The sequence below is a fragment of the Tamandua tetradactyla genome, chromosome 13 (genome assembly GCF_023851605.1).
Source record: "Tamandua tetradactyla isolate mTamTet1 chromosome 13, mTamTet1.pri, whole genome shotgun sequence".
Taxonomy (NCBI): domain Eukaryota; kingdom Metazoa; phylum Chordata; class Mammalia; order Pilosa; family Myrmecophagidae; genus Tamandua; species Tamandua tetradactyla.
This window is the reverse complement of record NC_135339.1, coordinates 74,563,495-74,584,872: the sequence shown is the minus strand read 5'-3', so window position 1 is coordinate 74,584,872 and position 21,378 is coordinate 74,563,495. Positions and strand designations below refer to the sequence as shown.

The window sequence follows — 21,378 nt, the reverse complement described above, 5'->3', positions numbered from 1 at the left end:
ATGATATATTTAAGATACTGAGAGAAAAACTGCCAACTAAGAATTCTATATTCAGCAAAACTATCCTTCAAAATGAGGGAGAGTTTAAAATATTTTGAGACAAACAGAAGCTGAGAGTTTGTGAACAAGAGACCTGCTCTACAAGGAATATTATAGGAAGACAGGAAAAGACAGGAGAGGCACTTATAGAACAGTGCAGAAATGAAGACTATCAGCAAGGGTACAGAATAAAGTCAGGATGCATGCAACAATACAGATGAACCTTGAGGATATTATATTAACTGAAATTAGGCAGAAACAAAAGAACAAATACCGTATGGTTTCACTAATACAAACTAACATTAATGAGCAGACTTTGAGAGTTAAAGTTGAGATCACAGGTTATCAGGAGCTAGAAAGATGATAGAGGTTGGGCATTTGATGCTGAAGGAGTACAGAATGCTTAAGGGATTGACTGTAAAGACCCAGAAATGGATAGCAAAATACTATCTGATGGTAGCACAATATTGTAAGTATAGTGAACAAAGTGGAAAGAGAGAAATGAGACAAAATAAAGTTTTAATGGCTGAGAGATTTCAAATAGAGCTGAGAGGTCATGCTGGAGGTTATTCTTATGCATTATATAGATATCCCTTTTTAGTTTTTAGTGCATTAGAATAGCTAGAAGGAGTACCTGAAACTGTTGAACTGTAATCCAGTAGCTTCGATTCTTGAAGATGATTGTATAACTATATAGCTTTCACAGTGTGACCTGTGATTGCGAAACTCTTATGGATGATACTTCCTTTACCCAAGTGTGGGTGGGTGAGTAAAAATAAAAACAAAAAATACATAAATAATAAGGGGGATAAGGGGCATGGGATGTTTTGTTTGTTCTTTTTTATTTTTAATTTTATTTTTTTTTCAAGTAATGAAAAGCTCAAAAATTGATTGTCTTGAATCACACTATATGATGATACTGTGAACCACTGATTGTATACTTTGGATGATTATATGGTATTTGAATATATCTCAATAAAATTGCATTAAAAAGTTTGTTACTATAGAATTTTCAGAAACATTCACCTTTACAAATAAATCCTAGTATTACACAATTTGGACAGTTAAATAAAGAGAAACAAATAATTGAAAATTACATTTCACAACATTTTACCTCATCATGATATTAAGATACATAATCTTTCCTATCTATGTGTATGTGTGTGTATATACAAATATATGCATTTGATAAACTAAGATGTGAAATAATTCTTTAAGAATAGATTATAGGCACTTTTAAATATAGAAAGTTCTTTTATAAAATTAACAGACAACTTTTTATGAAATTCAGAAGAGAAAAAAGTATAATCCTATTATTCTTATATAAACATTTCTATCTCATATCATCTCTTCTGCTCTTCATGACTGAAAAAGTGAAGAAAAAAGCACTGATGATCATTCTTCCAATAACTAAAAATGGTCTATTTATTTCTACACATCTTAAGGTCATCAAATTAAAGATGGAGCACGGGGATGGGCCACACGAACATTGGAGCCACATTTCCATATAGATCTCACAGTTCCTGGAGTCATAAAATCGAATGATTTATTAACCTGATCCTTTCCACCACCAAATAAAGTTGATATTGTTTTTTTTTCAGGATTACTACAAACACTGTGGGAGGGAGAAGAAAGAAGGAAGAATGTACATTCACTAGTGCCAAAACCTGGATAAAATGTTTTTAAAGACACACATGCCTGTTAATCACAGAGAAGGGCAAATTATCTACAGTGATAATATGCAAGTTAAAAGGCCAGGAGACTTCAGGGGAAGATGGCAGAGTAGAATTCAGTCCTTCCACTAGAACAGCTACTAAACAAAAAGGAACTTTCTAAAACAACTATTTTGAAATTTCAGAGGCCAGAAGAACATTATAAAGCATCCAGGGAAGAGCAGGAGGAAAAGGCTGATAAATTAAGGTAAAGAACAGTAAATTGCTCTCTCCACGTGGTAGATACTGATGCCTATCTTCCAATCTCACAGCAGGCTGCCACAGGGTCTAGTCCTTGGCCAGCTTGCTGATGCCAGAATGGGATGTAAAAGTCCTCTTCCCCAAGAACTAGGGCTGTCATGAGTGATCACTGATCATGGCTTTTGATTAGCAAATTCGGATCACTGGGTCCCAGCTCTGAGGGCAGCTACTATTTCAACATGCCTTGGGCAAAGGCCATGGGAGTCAATGTTTCAATCCTCCTGGAACAGGGGCAGGGAGGCAGTGAAGAGTTTAAGAGGCAGTGCTTTCTCAGGGCTGTGGGATCCGGTTAGCTGAAGGACCGCATTTGCTGGGCAGGCCAGAAAAGTTCAACTCTGAGGAGCCATTGGAGAGGCTCTTGACACCTATCTTGATGCCCTCCCCAGGGCACTTTGGAACCTGTCTACACCCCCTTTGTGAGTCCCTGGCCCTGTTTTGGTTAGGAAGGAATAAAGAGGGATAGTTTTCTCTGGAGGGCCCTTCCTCCTAGAACTTGCCCTTCAGGCAAATGCTGCTTGAGACAAGGAAAGGATGTGAAAAGCTATGGATGTGGACAGTCTGGGACAAAGGTCTGTCTTCTAGGAAATTGAGGAGTCAACCAAACTCTTATAAATAGGGAACTCTAAAACAACTAAAAAGCAAAAGCCCAGGACAAGACAGAGGCCCAGAAAAATTGGGAAAGCCTTGCAAACTGCATTTGCCATAGGCAGCCCTACCTGAAAGGAGGGCTAAAGCTCAGGAAAATGTCTGTCTTACTGCCAGCTGGTTACAAAACCAAGAAACAGACATCTCAGGGAATAAATCCCAGAGTTAACATTTTAAAACATTAAAATGTAGTGTTCAACAAAAGAGTGTAAGACAAAGAAACAGGAAATGACGGTCAACTGAAAGGAATCCAGAAAACACAAATGAAGATGAGAATGTGGATATAACAAACAAAGGTTTAATAAAATGACCTTAAAAATGTTCATCAATATGAAGAAAATACAGAGAAAAACTAAGGGGTATCAGGACAACAATTAATGGACAATATGGGCATTTATGTAAAGAGCAGAAATTTTAAAAGGAACCAAAAAGAACTACTGAAGTTAAAGATCACAAAAACTGAAATGAAAAATGCCCAAGAGGTTATCAGGCACAGACTAGGGCCAGCAGAAGAAAAAAATAAGTGAACTCGAAGACAAGATACTTGAAATGAGTCAGGCTGAGGGGCAGAAAGAAAAAAGAATTATTAAAAGTGAAAGAGTCTGAGACAGCTATGGAACATGGCCCAGTATACCATCATTATACATAATATGGGTGTCCCAGAAGGAGAAGAGATAAAGGGTCAGAAGAAACAGTCAAAGAAATAATGATAGAGAACTTCCTAAACATAGTAAAATACATGAATATGCACATCCAAGAAGCTCAGAGAGCACCAAACAGGATAAACATGAAGAAAAATAAATTCTGTCATATATTGTTCACATTGTTGAATGCAAAGGACAAGGACAAAGTTCTGAAAGCTGTAAAAGAAAAGTAAAGTGTTACATACAAGGGAGTCCCAAACGGACTGAGTGCTGATTTCTCATCAGAAACCCTGGAGGAAAAAAAGCAGAGGGTTGAAATACTTAAAATGATGAAGGGAAACAACTTCTGGCCAAGAATTTTATATCTGGGGAGACTGTCTTTCAAAAATGAGGGAGAGTGCTTGCTTTGGAAGCACATATACTAAGATTGAAACCATACAGAGAAGATTAGCATGGCCTCTATGCAATGATGACAAACAAATCCGTAAAGCATTACATGCTTAAAAAAAAAAAAAAAAAAAGAGGGGGCGGGCAATGATGGCTCAGGGGCAGAGTTCTCACCTGCCATGCCAGAGACCTGGGTTCATTTCCCGGTACCCGCCCATGAAAAAAAAAAAAAAAGAGGGAGATGAAGATAGACTCAGATGAAGAAAAGCTAAGGGAGTTCATCACTGGACCTGCCTTACCAAAAATGCTAAAGGGAGTTCTTCAAACTGAAAGGAAAGGACACTAGAAAGTAGTACAAAGCAGCATAAAGAAATATAGATCAGTAACAATTTGGGTTATTATAAATGCCAGCATTGTTATTTTGTATTGTTTGGTATGTAACTCCACTTCTTGCTTTCTACTGGGACTACAATGCAAATGCATAAAAAGATGATAAATCTAGGTTTTGGACATATAATGTACAGACATAGAGGTGGTAAAAAGCACAAAAAAAAATGGTGGAGGGACAGATGGGTATGAGAAAAGTATATGTGCGTGTTATTAAAGTTAAGTTGGTAAAACAAACCAAATATGACTTTTTTTTAAGATGGGCAGGCACTGGGAATCACACCCGGGTCTTTGGCATGGCAGGCGAGAACTCTGCCTGCTGAGCCACTGGGGCCTGCCCCCAAATGTGACTTTTAAATATTTAGGATGTTAAAGTCTCACCTTGGTAACTTCAAGGAAAAAAAAAAAAGAAAAATATATCCAGATAGAAAAGAGAAGCCACTCAATATAACACACAAAAGCAAATAAAAATAAAGCAGGCATTAGTGGAATTGAGGGACCAAAAAGTATGCCTTACAAGGGTTAAATAGCAAAATGACAGAAAAAGTCCTATATTATCAATAGTGACTTTAAACTGAAATGGATTAAACTCTTCAGTCAAAAGGCAGAGATTGGTAGAATGGATTAAAAAAAAACACGACCCAATTACATGTTGTGTGCAAAAAATTCATCTTAAATTTAAAGACATAAGTAAGCTGAAAGAAACAGGATGGAAAAAACATACCATGCAAGTAATAACCAAAAGAGAGCTGAGGCAGATACATTAAGATCAGATAAAACAGACTTGAAGTAAAAAACTTACAAGGAACAAAGATGGCCACTGCATACTGATAAAGGGAAGAATTCAATAGGAAGATGTAACAATTACAAACATAGATGCACCTGACAGCAAAGTCCCAAAATGTATGCAATAAATAGTGATAGACTGAAGGGAGAAACTGATGGTTCTATATTAACAGTAGTAGACTTTAACACACCACTCTCACTAATGGATAGAATATCTAGTAGAAGACCAATAAGGAAGTACAGGACTTGAATGATAAGCTAAACCAACTAGATTTAATTGACATATGGAACACTGCACCCAACATAAACAATACACTTTATTCTTTAGTGCACATGGGTCATTTCCAGGATAGACCATATGTTGAGTCACAGGACAAGTCTCAATAAATTCAAAAATATTGAGATCATAAAATGCATTATTCTCCAATTACAACCAATAACGGAGGGGGAAATGGAAAACTCACAAATACGTGGAAATTAAAAAGATACTCTCAAATAACTAATGCGTTAAGGAGGAAATCAGAAGTGAAATTAGGAAATATCTTAAGGTAAATGAAAATGAAAATACAATATATCTCTACTGCACAGAGGCAGTACTGAGAGGGAAATTTATAACTCTAAGTGCTTACATTAAAAAAGAAGAAAGACTTCAAATGAGAAACCTAACCTCAAAACAGGTAGAACTGGAAAAAGAAGAACAAACTAAAGGAAAAGCAAGTAGACAAGGAAATAACAAAGATAAGAGCAGAGACAAATGAAAGAGAAAACAAAAGAACATTAGAGAGGATCAACAAAACTAAAAGTTGGTTCTTTGAAAAGACCAATACATTTGACAAACCTTTAGCTAGAGTGACAAAGAAAAAAAGGCTGGATGCAAATAACTAAAATCAGAAATGAAAAAGGGGACATTATTATTGATCTGGCTGAAATAAATAAAAAGGACTAAAAGAGGATGCTATAAACAGCTGTTATGCCAATAAATTAGACAACCTAGATGAAACGGACAAATTCTTAGAAACACACAAGCTATCTACATTGACTCAAGAAGAAATACATATCTCAACAAACCAATTGCTAGTAGAGATTGAATCAGTAATCAAAAACCTCCCAACAAAGAATAGCCCAGGACCAGATGTCTTCACAGGAGAATTCTACCAAACATTTTAAGACTTAACTCCAATTCTGTTCAAATTCTTAAAAAGATTTGAACAGAAAGAAACACTCCCTTCCTCATTCAATGAGGCCAACCTCACCTGTATATCAAAGCTCGATAAAGATATCACAAGAAAAAAAAACTACAGACCAATATCTAAATAACATAAATGCAAAAATCCTCATCAAAAATACCAGCAAACTGAATACAAAAGCATATTAAAAGAATTATATACCACGATCAAGTGGGATTTATCCCTGTTATGTGAGGTTGTTTCAACATAAGAAAATCAATTAACACAATAACCACATTAACAGAATGACGGGTGAAAACCACACATGATAATTTCAATCGATACAGAAAAGGCATCTGACAAAATCTACCACCCTTTCTTGGTAAAAACACTTAGATCACTAGGAATAGAAGAAAACTTCCTCAACATGATAAAGGACACATATGAAGAGCCCACAGCTAACATCTTCCTTAAGGTGAAAGACTGAAAGCTTTCCCTCTGAAATTAGGAACAAGACAAGGATGCCCACTGTCATCACCGTTATTCACCATCATACCAGTTCTTGCTAGAGAAATTAGGTAGGAAAAAGAAATAAAAGGTATCCAAATTGGAGAAGATGAAGTAAAATTTTCCCTATTTACAGATGATATCATCCCATATACAGAAAATCTGAAAAACAACCAAGCTCCTAGAGTTTATATGAATTCCACAAAGTGGCAGGGTACAAGATCTACACCAAAAAATCAGCAGTGTTTCTGTGCACAAGCAATGAACAATCGGAAGAAGAAATCAAGAAAAAAAATTTCATCACAATAGCAATTAAAAATATATATATTTAGGAATTAGACTAGCCAAGAATTTAAAAGACATGAGCAGAGAAAACTACAAAATATTTCTAAAAGAAATAAAGACCTAAAATGGAAGGATATTCTGTGATATCATGGAAGACTAATATCATTAAGATGTCAATACTACCCAAAGCATTTTATAGCTTCAATATAATGCCAATCGAAATTTTAACAACCTTCTTTGCAGAAATAGAAAAGGCAATCATCAAATTTATATGGAAGGGTAAGGGGCCCTGAATAGATAAAACCATTTTGAAAAAGAATGAAGTTGGAAGACTCTTAAAACTTATCAAAAGGCCACAGTAAGTAATCAAAACAGCATGGTTCTGACACAAGGACAGACATGTAGTCCAAAGGAACAGAACTGAGAGCTGAGAAATCAACCCTCACATTTATGGTCAACTGATTTCTGACAAGGTGGCAAAAACCACTTATTAGGGAAAGAACAGTCTCTTCAACAAAATGTGCTGGGGACATTGGATCTCCATTTGTTAGAAAAAGATAAAAGATCCCTATGGCATAACATATATAAAAATCAACTCAAAATGGACCAAAGACCTTATAAAGAACTATGAAACTCCTAGAAGAAAATCTAGGGAAGCATTTTTAGGACCTTGTGTTAGGCAATGGTTTCTTGGACTTTATACCCAAAGCACAAGATATAAAAGAAAAAGTAGTAAAGGTGACCTGATCAAAATTATTGAAACTATTGAAAAAACAGAGAACTACAAGCATTGGAAAGGATGTGGAGAAACAGGAACACTCATTCACTGCTGGTAGGAATGTAAAATGGTGCAGCCAATGTGAAAGACAGTTTGGCAGTTCCTCAGAAAACTAAAAATATAATTACCATATGACCACGCAATCCTGCTACTGGGTATATATCCAGAAGAACTGAAAGCAGGGACTTGAACAGATATTTTCACACTAATGTTCATGGTGGTATTATTCACAACTGGCAAAAGATGGAAGCAACTCAAGTGCCCATCGACTGATGAATGTGGTATATATACATACAACGGAATATTACTCAGCCTTAAAAAGGAATGCGGGGCAATGCAATGATAGCTCAGTGGCAGAATTCTCTACTGCCATGCTGGGGACCCTGGTTTGATTCCTGGAGTCCACCTGTGCCAAAAATAATAATACTAATTTAGAAAAAATAATAAATAAATAAATAAAAAAGGAATGATGCTTTCATATATGCAACATGGATGACCCCTGTAGACATTATGTTGAGAAAAATAATACACAAAAGGACAAATAATTTATGGTTTCACTGATTTGAAACAATCAGAACAACCAAATTCATAGAGTCAGAGTCTAGAATAAGGGTTACTAGCAGATAGAGTGGGGATAGGGAATGGCAAGTTAAGGCCTAAATGTACAGGTTCCTATTTGGAATGATGGAGATACTTTGGTAATGGATGGTGATGACAGTAGCATAACATTGTGAATGCATTTAACTACACTGAAATACATTTATCTGAATATTACTATAAAAGGAAATCTTAGAGTGTATTTATGGTAAATGAATAAACATTTAAAACAAAATCCATAAAACTATACTAAACTAACAGTGAACCCTAAGCCAAACCATGGACTTTACTTAATAGTACAATTATAAAAATATGCTATCATCAATTGTAACAAATGTTACAAATGCAAGGTGTTGGTGGTGGGTGATGAGTATGAGAATCCTGTATTTTGTGCATGATTGTTCTGCAAACCCACAACTTTTCTAAAAAATGAGGGAAAAAAAGGAGAGGCTAACTTTGCAGTATATGATGATATTACACCATGGGTATTCAATAAGTATGAGGACTTCTGTTATTGTAATCCACTCTTTTTGTAAATAAACTTATTTTAGAATAGAGTTACATAAAAATTATGATGATAACAAAGAGTCTCTATACATCCTGTACCCAGCCTCGCCTATTACTAACATCCAGCATTAGCGTAGTGCATTTGCTCCAATTAATGAACCAATGTTGATACATTATTAACTAAGGTCCATACTTTATTTGAATTTCCTTAGTTTTTGTCTAATGTCTTCTTCTGATTCAGGATCTCCATGTAGATTACCACATTATATTTAGTCATCATGTCTTCTTAGGCTCCTAACGGCTATGTCATTTAGCAGTAAATTTCGGTCACACATTTTGGAAATGGTATATATAAATTTGCTGACTTGTATCTGTAGTCAAACTTAGATAAACACACTTGCAGCAGAATTATCTTTAGTTACAGATCTAAGGAATGTAAATTTGAGAAGTAAATAGAAATGTTTGGTAGAAAATATAGCAAATGATATTGACTTCTTAATGTGTCTATTAATCCAATATAGATAAAAGAGAAATGAAGTTTCTTTTTTTTACAAATTCTAGAAGATTACAATCACTAACCTGACCTGTAAGCCATCTATTCCTCTACCTCTCCCCATTAAATTGTGAATAGCTAGGGTTTTGATTGATTGCTTATGAAACAGTGAAGTACTCAAGGAATAAACTATATAGAAGAGGTAGATAAGCTGTCTACCATTATTTGTTTTTTGCCCTCATGTAATATAAAGCAATTGGGTGTTGTCACCCAGATGGAACTACACTTCAGCCTCCTTGCACCTAGGTGGCACCATTTGACTAGTTCTTGCCAATGGAACGTAAGCAGACTCAGTGAGCATCACTGTTTGGCCATGGAGCTTTAAAGTGGGTGTGCCTTTCCATTCTTTGCCTAACTGCTGGCTTAATTTAGCAGACTGCAAAGCCCCAGTGCAAAGCAGAACCACAAGGTGGGGAAAAACTGGGTTTCTGAATCACCACGTGGTAGGTCATCTGCTGGCAAGGAACATTTGCATTGGACTATTATAAGAGTGAGAAACAAACTTCATTGCATCAAGCCACTGAGATTTTAGAGGTCTATTTGTGATAACAGCTAATGTTACTATATAAAATATTATAAAGGGAAACTAAAATTTGCTGAGTATCTATGATGGACTTAGCACCATGTTGGGTGTTTTATATTGTCTACTTCATTTTAGGCTCACGACAACCCTTTGCATATAGGAACCGCAAGGACTTTTAGATTAAGAAACTAAGACTCAAAAAGGTTAAGGAACTTGGCCAACGTCCCACAGTTATTAAGAGACAGGACCAGGATTTGAATCCAGGTCTATCTGGTTACAAAGCTCCATGTACACTCCATTTTGCTTCAATGCAGGTGGAAGACAAAATATTCATATAAAATTCCTATGAATTTTTTCCAATCCTCAAAGGAAAGCAAAAATTGTACATGCGTTCTCACTACTTTGTATGTGGTAGACATGGAGTCCTGATTTATAAAGGGGTGGGTGTGAGACGATTAACTTGTTTGAATTTGTTAGCATTTACCAGATCAAAACAACCTTATACAAAAAATGCTGAAGAGAAAGATATATTCCACCTTTATAACCTGCTGATAATCTTACAGTGTCTAATTTGAGCAGAGTCCAGCAACTTACGGAGGGCACGAAAGAACTGTTGCTCCACAAGGTTTATGGCTAACAAAGGCGAGAACAGAAAGGCTTACTTGTTCTCACAACAGTATGAATTTAAAGAACTATATGGGGTGTGCATTCTACAGGAAGTCCAAGTAGGAAGAAAAATGAAACACTGTACCTTGCACACAGCAATAAAAATGAAGGGATTCATTGTAGTAAGAAAATTCACAGCTGGCAGGCAATATCAGTGAGGCAATAAGATACTTGGTCCATCTTCATGCTTATCTTTTAGAGTTACAGTATTTTAAAAAAAATATCTTTTTTTAATATTACAAAGTCACTCCAGTCAATCTCTTTACCTTACCTACATGACACATTTGGATGACTCTGTCAAAGTCCTGTGCTAACAAACTAACACCAGTGAGAAAAAATTGGTGCATTCTTTAAAGTTGTGCAGCCTACGATGGAAATTTTTGTTTGTTTAAATAATAGGCCTTAATCATGAATAGCTCTGCATAAAACTTGAACATTATATATAGGTAATTTGTAAACATGTTAATCAGGAAGAAAGAAACAAAAAGTATTGATTTCTTCATGAGAACAAACAAACTTTAATATCCAGTCCAGCTGGTGAAAATAGATGGCACTTGGGGTGGTATTCAGGGGATTGGGGAACTCGGTGAGAACATTTAATTTCCATTCCAGATACAATGAAGTAATAGATGTAAAAGTAGTCTGAAAACTTTAAAGCATAACATTATATTATGTTATTATTAAAATGATTATTTTCAGCAAATAATAAAGCTAAAAATTAACAAGATTTATGATTTAATAAATTATAAAGCACAAAATGTATCCAATAAAATAATTTAATCTGACTAGATATGCTGTTGCACACATTCTAGAAATTCTCACAGCCACATATTTATCCAAAGGCTGACTTTGCTGTAGTTTACCACCCTTTTATTTATTCCATAAGGCCATGTCTTTTGAGCCTCTCCCTGACATAATGAAATGGACAATTACTTCGTCCTCTCTGCTTCAAAAACACTAATTCTATTTGTTATGGGGATTTATAGCTCTTTATTTCCCCAATAGATATTTTTCTAAGATATTCCAGTTTATTAAAGTAACTTTCTGATCTAGGACACTATTTTCTCATTCAAATGGGTTGAATATCTTCCCGCGTATACTCATAAACCCCATGTCTTGCTAATATTTAATAGTGATATTAAAGGCAGTATTCTCCTGTATCAGAGGTCACCTTTAGTCTAGTCCAGGTCTAATGTGCCCAAATTCTAATATCTTAGGGCTAATAAATATTTGCTGAATAAACATTAAAGTTCTATTCTGCACAGTACCATGTATTGTAAATAATTCTGAAAATGGAAGCAAAGAAAATTAGCACCATTTAAAGGGGTATATTTCATGCTGACATAACTATCAACTTTTTAACGCAGACCAGGACCTCGGGCAATTTATTGTGATGCAATCAGTAAATCGGAGGGCAATGGTAGGCAGGATTGCCCAATAATACGTTTTATTCTCCTCCAGAAGGAACAATCTTCAAAAAGCTTTTTCCCTTCTCTGTCTTTAGGGTGGTTTTATCCTCTCTCTAAATAAATAGCTATTTACTTAACTATGACATAAAATTTATATCTCAAGATGTAAAAGGGCAACACAGCGCCCCACACATGAATGGTGACCTACCACGGCTGTTCCTTTGATAATAACTTCACTTGGAAAAACATATTCTTCAATAAAAAAATTATTTTTTAATGTTAACTTCATTCTCCTTGCGACAACACTGGAAAACACTGTAGCCCAATAGGAACTATAGACAAAAGCTTCAAATGTTGAAAAAAAAAAAGCCATTTTTAAAGCTTATGCCTGTCAAGTTTCCCACTTGATATAAGTTATAATGCAAAGTCTTAGTCAGGGTGAACCCATGCTATGAAAATTCTGTAGCACCCACCTCAGAAAATTCTGTTAAATACATAAACACTGCAGAAAAGAAAACTTCAGGGCACTAGAATTCAGCTCAAAGGAAAAATAAACCCGATTGAAAAAAAAATCCCAAAGAAAGTTGTATTAAGTATAGTTCAAGAAGGTCATAAGCTTAACCGTCCTTCACTGTAATATTTGAAAGTAAATTGGCATTTTAGCTATCTGCTTTGGTTGTCATTCTTTTTCTCAATTCACAGAGGTGCAACAGAATAAGAATGGCTTCACACATATTTTACAAACCAACTGGAAAAGTGATAAGCATAATGGGGTAAGATACTTTTAAAAATGAGTATAATACTTTTTAATGGATTAAAAATGAACCCTATGAATTAAGTTGGACCACCTAAGGAGAACATTCTCCAAATAGAGTTTAAATGGCATCCTTTTCTTACCACTATGGAGCTCACCAATATTTCACAGAACTTCACAAAATTTAGGAACAACTGGAAAATAGTCTGTAAAATGACAACCTCCTCTGCCTTTTCAGAGCAGTACCACAGCTTTTTAAGATGAACTGAATATGAGTTGATTAAAACAATAATAATAAGATGAGTAGAGAGACAATACCAAGAACCCAAAGATAAAATATGATAAAGTTGCAGTGGTTTTATAGCCCACAATCGCCATACAACCCCATGAAAGGCTCAGGAAAACCCAATCAGTAATTAGGCCGAGACTCTGAGACAATTAAGGATATGAAGGAAGGCGCCTCATATTTTAAGTGCATCCGTTCACATTCTTCAACAAGTTCCAAACCTGCAACACATTTTCTTTAATTAAAAAAAAAGTAGGGTGATATCACTATTGACTGTTTTTCCTGTAAGAACTCTTAAGAGATAGGGAAAGAAGGAAAAGAGGTAAACAAATGATCTCATTCTCATGGAAATGTTACAATCTAAGGGATTATTTGTTTTAAGGAAAAAAGTACTTTAGTACTCCATTGTATTTCTGTTTAAGTTTATCAGGTCAAATCAATGCAAATTTTGATGAAGTAACTATAAGAAGCAAAAAATATCTGAACAAGTCATGTAAAAGAGACCTGTAGAAGTATATTTCTAAACTGGGGAGCCTACAGCTTAAAATTAAATAAACAAAACAACATAGAAATCTTGAAATTAAAATGAAATTCACATTTATTATTTTTTAATTAGAATCTTCATAGAAAAGAATTAGGATTCTCAAACAGAAATGGAAAGGATACCCCGCATCAATTCCACAACAAATAAAGTTTTGGTAGAAAATATTTTTTTTATGAAAAGAATTTATAAATATAAATACATTATTCTTACTAAGAAAGTCCATCTTTGCATTTCCCTATTGAAACAACATATATAGAAAATTGTGATAATTATGCCTTTTTAAAGAATTTCAGTAGTACTATGTGTAGGGATTAAATGCATATTAAAAAAAGTAAATGTGGTGGAATGAATCATTTCTGGGTTACTGGATAGATTACTACCTATCTATTTGCCTTTTCACATTTTCCTAATTGAGGTATGATAAATAATCATCACAGCTCCTAAATAAGACCATCCTTATATCCAACATCACCATTAAGATTAAAAGACACAAGACACAATATTTATTATTTTATATGGACTGTGGGTGTTAACTACATATCTGCCTGTATGAATTTTTGTACACATCTAGATGAGAAACAATTAAATTACTTTTATCTATCCAAATAAACTCACAGTGAATGCTACTACCGGAAAGTGGATAGCAAGCCCAATTTGACTGTGTACACAAATCACAGCCAACCTTGCTAAATAAAACACGAATCCTGAGGTGGGACCTGAGATTCTGCATTTATAACAAGCTCCCAGGGGATGCTGACGTTGCTGGTCCTGAACTCCACTTTGGGTAGATACAAAATTAACCAAAGTGACTATGTACATCTGCATTCCGAAACCAACCAGAGTGAAGATGACTAGATGACATGTTCCTCTTATGAGCTCAGGGAAATAGGTATCGTTATCATCATTCTTCATATAAAGCACTCTTAGAATTTTGGTTCTCAGCCTAAATTTATAATCACAAGTGTCTATTACCAGCTAGTCTGATGGACTGGCCATCGTCTGAGTGTAAAGTCCTACTGGGCACAGGATTAATAAGTTCCTATATGTTTTGGGGATCTCCTTAAGGAAGAAAATTTGGGAGCCCATGTCAATTTTTAAGGGAATTAATGAAATATTTCAAGCTCTTTGCTCCTGAGCAAAATTTCAAGTTCTCTGCTCCTGAGCACCTTTAGAAATCATTTATAATTTCTCTTGTATTGTCAAACATCAAATCCCTCTATCTGTAATTTTAGTTGGTAAAACTGAATTTTCAGTTGGTAAAACTTCCTAAAATGCTTCCCTGTTTCCAATCATCTGTCCCTCCAACCTTACGATCCTTTTCCACAGTGTAAATCAGGCACTTGCCTGCAGAAAGCCCTCCAATGGCATTATACCCTATGTATATTAAGGTAGAGACTCTCTCATGGCTCCGCAGCCCCATAAAATCTGTATCCTACCTGACTCTGACCTAATCTTATACCTCTGGCTACTTGCTCACTTTACTCCAGTCACACTGGTCTTCTGTTGCCTGAATACCCCCAAAACCTTTTCCTCTCAGTGCTCTTGAACTTCCTCATCCCTCTTTCTGGATTTGGTTGCCCAGACTTTCTTATGGGTGGCTCTGCAGTAGTTAGGGTCAGGTGTCAACTTGGCCAGGTGATGGTACCGTTGTTCTGTTGTTGCGGACATAAATCATTAGCATGTGAAATTCATCTATGGCTGATTACACCTGTGCTAAGCTAAGGGGAGTGCCCCCCACAATGAGTGTCATTTAATTTAATTAACTGGAGGCTTCAAAGGAGAAATCAGAAGAAAAACAGCTCAGTACAGCTCAGTGGAGCTCAGCATAGCCCAGCACAACTCATCTCAGAGCCGGCACAGATCCAGATGTTTACAGAGGCAGAAAGGAATCATTCTGGGAAAGCCGTTTGACCCAGAAGCTCGAGGGAAAGCCAGCAGATGTCACCATATGTTTTCACGTGTGATAGAGAAAGCCAGAGGAAAGCTAGATACCTTTCCTCTGAAAAAATGTAAATTTGTAATTAAATAAATCCCCCTATTAAAAGTCAATCTACGAGCCTGCCCATGCCAAAAAAAAAAAGAGAGAATAAAAGCCAATCTATTTCTGGTATATTGCATTTCAGCAGCCTTAGCAAACTAAAACAGCATCTTTGTGTCATTCAGGACTCAGTTAACACTGCACCTTCTCTGAAAGGTCTTTCCTGACTAGCCAACCTAATGCAGCCTCATCAGTTACTCTTTTATACTCTGCTTCATTTTACCACTAGTTGAAATTATCTTTTAAATTAATTTGAAAAAGGCTGTCTCATCCTGACAATCCCAACCCCTCAATACAGAAGCTGCCTGAGAACAAGAACCTTGGCTGCCTTGTTCACTGCTGTATCCTGAGCCTCTAGTATAGCAGATGACACACAGTATTCAATACTTAGTGGCTGAATGAATTATGTGGAAAAGAAAATTACTTAATGTGAGAACATGACATATCTTGATTACATCTGATTACATTGAAAAAATGTAGGCATGTGAGGTCTATGCATATTTCAGTGTAGTTTTTGGCTAAGAGAATGCAATCAGATGGTCTGGCTATACTTTTCCTAGCTTTGTGAGTATGGTCAAATTATTTAATCTCTCTGTACCTGGTTTTTTATCTGTAAAATAAGAAAACAGTAATTATGGCATACAGTTGTTGTGAGTTTTAAGAGGTAATGAATGTAGATACTGAGAACAGTGCCAGGGCCATATTAAATGTTCAATAAATATATTATTTTTACATATGTCCAATCAGTATATCACATGGTGGGGAATCTGTGGGGCCCTGGGTGAAGTATGGAGCACATAGCATCTCAGCATATCGCTGACAGAAGAATAGCATCCTTTTCTAGAGAGATTAATGACCAAATGGAAACTTGGTGCTAGGGGGACTGAGGTGCGTCCTGAAAGCAAGGGAGCCAACTCATGCAGTTTGCAAACCTAGGGGCGACTGGAGCAAGGTTAGAAAATGGTGCAGCTCATTATTCAAAGATGGTAGGCTACTGACTGTAGACACACACTCTCCTGGTCTGGAGAAGTACTGCCAGGTGCATGGGGCCCACATAGAGTGGTGGCAGAATAGTCACAGGTGTCTTTACTTATTTCCAAATTGAAAGGAGACAGTGAGCCTTGCATGATTTCTGCCTTGTATAATAAATGCCCTGTTCAGCCCTGTTTCTTTCATTAATCATTCAGCTTCCATTAGTTTTGTGTTTATTGTAATTCTGGGCTATTTACTCAAAGGAAAAAAGAATCATGATTTCAGAGTAAAGGGCAGATATCCCATAGTTTTAAGTATTGAATCTCTGACCTCAAACAAAATGGGCATCTCCACAGCAAAAAGTCAGACCTGTCACTTAACAGTAACAAAAAAAAAGAAAAAGTCACTTTTTATTCACAGACTCTTGGACAAAACTTAGATTTCTGAGATGTCAAACTGGATAAAGCCAGTGGCAAATGTAGCAGGAAGAGTGCTCAGTTTTCACAGTTGGTCCCAAGGCAGTTCCGTTAAAGAGTCTCATCACCAAGCCTGATGTCAGTCTGAGACTGTTCCAGTAAGAACTCTTTAGTTTAGTGTCATATACTCTTCTGTCTCTTCTTTATTAAATGGAGCTGTTCAATTAACTTACAATTTCATGGATAAAAGATAGTTGATTGGTATTAAACTCAATGCATATCGGGGTATAAACCACACTTAGAAATAATGGTGAACTTTTTCTCAGATCAAATGCATTCCAGACATGTGACCCTCTGCTAGATAGCTGTTCTTAAAGGGACAGTAACTGCCTCAGGTGTGACAAAATAACTTTTAAAATTTTCAAAAATTACTTAAGAATTTTAGAAGACATTTCATTATTTGCTAGAAAGACACTAGTAGTCAATTAAAATAATATGCAATCAAGTTTTTCTCCAATATTTTCCAATTAAAGGTCACTGAGTTAACGAATAAAAATGTTCAAAAATTTTTTATGAAACTTTTGCCAATAATATTGAAAGATAACCATATTTGTTGATAGTAACGTATAAAAATGATGACTTTTACAAAGCCCTTTTAACTTTCTAAGCAGTTGAATATATACAACCTCATTTTACTTCAGAACAACCTACAGTATAGATAGAATCTGGTGTCTGGTTTCCGTTTTGCAGATAAAAGAACATACGCACAGATGTTAAGTGATTTCTCAAACTGACAAAACTGATTAATAACAGGGCCAGGTGATTGAGTCTTTTTTTCTTTCTCCAATTCAGTATATACAGCAAGTGATACTAGATTTCGTTTTCAAGTAAAATTTCAGAAGAGGGCCCAAAATAGGGTTAATTGCCAACTTTGCTATTTATCCAGGGAAAGAAAAAAATAAATAGTTTTATAACACAATAGAAATAAAAGGTAGTAGTGTATATTTATTTTTTTTATGCCTCCCTTCTCTTCTCACTCCACTTTAGCATGATGGGTTCTGTTTACGCAGAGACAGTGTCACATACGTCTACACCTCAACCACAGTCCACCCTCATTCCTCCTCCCAGATTTGGTTTCATAGTCTGAAGAAAGTTCTCAAATCTTATTCAACAAATAAATATCTAACTTCATATTTAATCTTCCAATGAATTCTACTAAAATGTCCTACTGGACAGAGGTTTATCTATGGATCACTTTTAATTTAATTAACATTTTCCATATTGTTGTGTTGATGTGGATGCTGTATTTAGGTTAATGTGGATGCTGTATTTTAGCACACCCTAGAAGGAATAACTATCAAATCCCATCCAATTGTAAAACCTCAATCAAAGGCTGATCCTTCAGTATCTGTGATCTTCCTTGATGACTTCCTCCAGCTTTGGGAAGGAGCTATATAATGGCGGAATGAAAGAGAAAAAGGATACCCAATTATTCAGCCCAATCAGCTATGATCAGTGTCACGCAAAATATGCTCCAGCACAATCCCATGTGGAAAGAGGCCCATCCACAGGATGTTCTGGAAGGAAGTGATAATGTGGTCATGTTCAACAGTGACAGTGTCACATTCTCCAAAAGACTGTCAAAGTAACACATTTTATTTCTGTTCCTTTATTATACACAAATTTCAATCACATCAAAAATTATTTTCTATGAGATAAAGATAAATGCCTATATGTCATTAGTAATACTTATATTCGTACAGTGTTTTGATAGTATATAAAACATTTTAAGATATATCATAATTTCTTTTAAACAACTTGGGAATATTATGAGAGGAAATATTATTTCCATTTTAGTGAAGAAGAAACTGAGGCTCAGAGAGTTTCTGTGATTTGCTCCAAATCACACAAATAATAGTTGGACCGGAACCCAGGTCCTCTGACCTCATTTTCAGGTCAATTACACATAATCTTCACAAGGACAGTCACTTCTAAAGGTGAGTCTGAGAACAAAAAGAACACATGAGACACGTGCTGGGGAAAACAGCAGAGTAGGAAACTCTAGGAATTAGACCCTCCACCAGAACAACTACTAAACCAGCAAGAGCTGTAAATCAACTATTTCTAAACCTACTATCCAGCAGAACATGGTACAGCATCTGGAGAATAGGAGGAGGAAGAGGTTGATAAATTACATAATATATCAGTAAATTGCTCTCTTCGCAGGGTCATTATTGGTGCCTATACCCCACTCTCATGGCAGGCAGCAGTGGAGTCTGGCTCTTAGAGTAGCTTGCTGATGCCAGAGAGGAACATAAAAATCAACTTCTCCAAGATCCAGGGGTGACAGGTTGGGAGTACAGGCCACTAGTCAAGCGCCAAACACTGATTTTGGTTATCCACTTTGGAAACCTGGGAGTCTGGCTCTGAGGGCAGCCATTGTCCCAGCCTGTCCCAACCTCCTCTGCAGTCCTTGACAAAGGCTGCAGAGGAGACTTAAAGATGGTACACGTCCTCAGAGCTGCAGAAGATTGCTGAAGGGCTATACTGGCTGGGAAGGGGCTGAGTCAAGAGAGTGCAGCTTTGGGGAGCCATGAAAGAAGCTCCTGCGCCAGGTCTGTCCCTTCCTTAATCCCCACCCCAGGGCAGTTTGGAGCCAGCCTGTGTACCTTTTGGGGGTTCCTGGCCCTCTTCTGGCTGCAAAAGACTGTGAAACTCCTCTCTGGTGTGCTCCCCCTCCCAGAATTTGCCCTCCAGACAAAAGCAGCTTGAGACAATGAACAGCAGTGTAAGAAACAACTGAAGCAGACAGCCTGGGGCAAAGGCTTACCAGCTTTAAGCCCTGTCCTGGAGACCCAGGAGAGGAAGATCTATTTCTTGGGAAGTAGAAGGGGAATTCAAATTCCTACGGAGAACTCCTAAGGCCACTAGGAAAGCAACGGGTTGAAATACTTAAAGTTCTAAAAGAAAACAATTGCCAATCAAAAATTTTCTTTCCAGCAAGACTTTCTTTCAAAACTGAGGGAGACGAAAGCATTTCCAGATAAACAAAAGCTGAGGGAGTTCATCACTACTCAAGACCTGCCCTAAAAGCAAGGCTAAAGGGACTTCTTCAGACTAAAGGAAAAGACACTAGTCAGTGGTTCAAAGTAGCATAAAGAAATAAAGACCTCTGGTAAAGGTACATAAAAAGTAATGATAAATCTAGGTTTTGGGATGCACAATGTATAAACATATAATTTGTAACAAGTGTGGAGGGGTATAAGAACAGTGTATGTGTATGCTATCGAAGTCAAGTTGATATTAAATCAAATATAACTGTTTTATATTTAGGATGTTAAATTTTAATCCAATGATAGCAGCAAGTAAAATATGTGAAAAATTTATAGACAGAAATGAAAAGGGACTCAATATAGCATAACACACAAAAACAAATAAATATGAAAGCAGGCATTAACAGAAGAATTGAGGAACTTTAAATGTAAATGGATTAAACACTCCAGTCAAAAGGCAGAGATTGATAGAATGGATAAAAAAGCTTGACCAAATTTTTTGTGTTCTGCAAGACTCGCACTAAACTCAAAGACATAAGTAGAGTGAAAGTGAAAGGATGGAAAATATACATCATGCAAGTGATAACCAAAGGAGAGTTGGGGCAGCTATACTAATATCAGATAAAATAGACTTTAAGTAAAAAATTGTTAAGAGGGACAAAGACAGTCATTATACATTGATAAAGGGAGCAATTCAATAAGAAGACTTAATTATAAATATATAAACACAACAGCAGAGACAATATATATGAAGCAAATACTGACAGAATGAAGGGAGAAACAGACAATTCTACATTAATATAGTAGGAGACTTTAATATACCACTTTGAATAATGGATAGAATATCTACACAGAAGATTAATAGAGAAATATAAGACTTGAATGACATAAAACAAATAGACCTAACAGACATATATAGAACACTTTACCCAAAATAACAATACATATTCTTCTTAGGTGTACATGGACTTGGAACATTCTCCAGGTTAGACCACATTGAAAAAAAATCTTAATAAATTAAAAAATATTGAAGTCACAAAATGTATTCTCTCTGGCCACAATGGAATGAAGCTAGAAATCAGAGGGGAAATGGAAAACTCACAAATATGTGGGAATTTAACAAAATATTCTTAAAAAACCAATAGGTTAAAGAAAAAATCACAAGGGAAATTAGGAAAAATCTTGAGGAGAATGAAAATGAAAATACAATATATCCAAGCTTATGGGATGCAGCAAAGGCAATGCTGAGAAGGAAAATTATAGCTCTAAATGCTATAAATAGACCTCAAATCAAAGACTTAACCTAGCAGCAGTATTGCAAGTGCCAAAAGAAGGAAGTAGACTAAGTATCCATCAACAAGTGAATGGATAAACAAAATGTGGTATATACATGCAGGCGAATATTATTCAGCCCTAAAAAATGAAGTTCTGATAAATGTGGCAATGTGAATGAATCTTGAAAA

General features: G+C 35.9%; 1 protein-coding gene and 1 non-coding gene across 12 annotated transcripts in view; one reads left to right on the top strand and one right to left on the bottom strand.

Annotated features, from left to right (window-relative positions):
- Positions 1-21,378, bottom strand: part of VTI1A (vesicle transport through interaction with t-SNAREs 1A) — a 380,272-nt gene that overhangs the window by 252,250 nt on the left and 106,644 nt on the right. The window contains exon 7 of one of the 11 annotated variants that reach the window (XM_077126041.1): positions 7,447-13,113. The exons of the other annotated variants lie outside the window; for them this stretch is intronic. Within the exon in view, the coding sequence (XP_076982156.1) occupies positions 13,016-13,113 (98 nt within the window). The 3' untranslated portion in view covers positions 7,447-13,015. Of the gene's footprint in view, positions 1-7,446; positions 13,114-21,378 lie in introns of those variants that run through there. 11 annotated transcript variants of the gene reach the window in all.
- Positions 3,699-3,805, top strand: LOC143654658 (U6 spliceosomal RNA). The gene has a single exon (XR_013161861.1). It is a non-coding gene; the product is annotated as a U6 spliceosomal RNA (small nuclear RNA).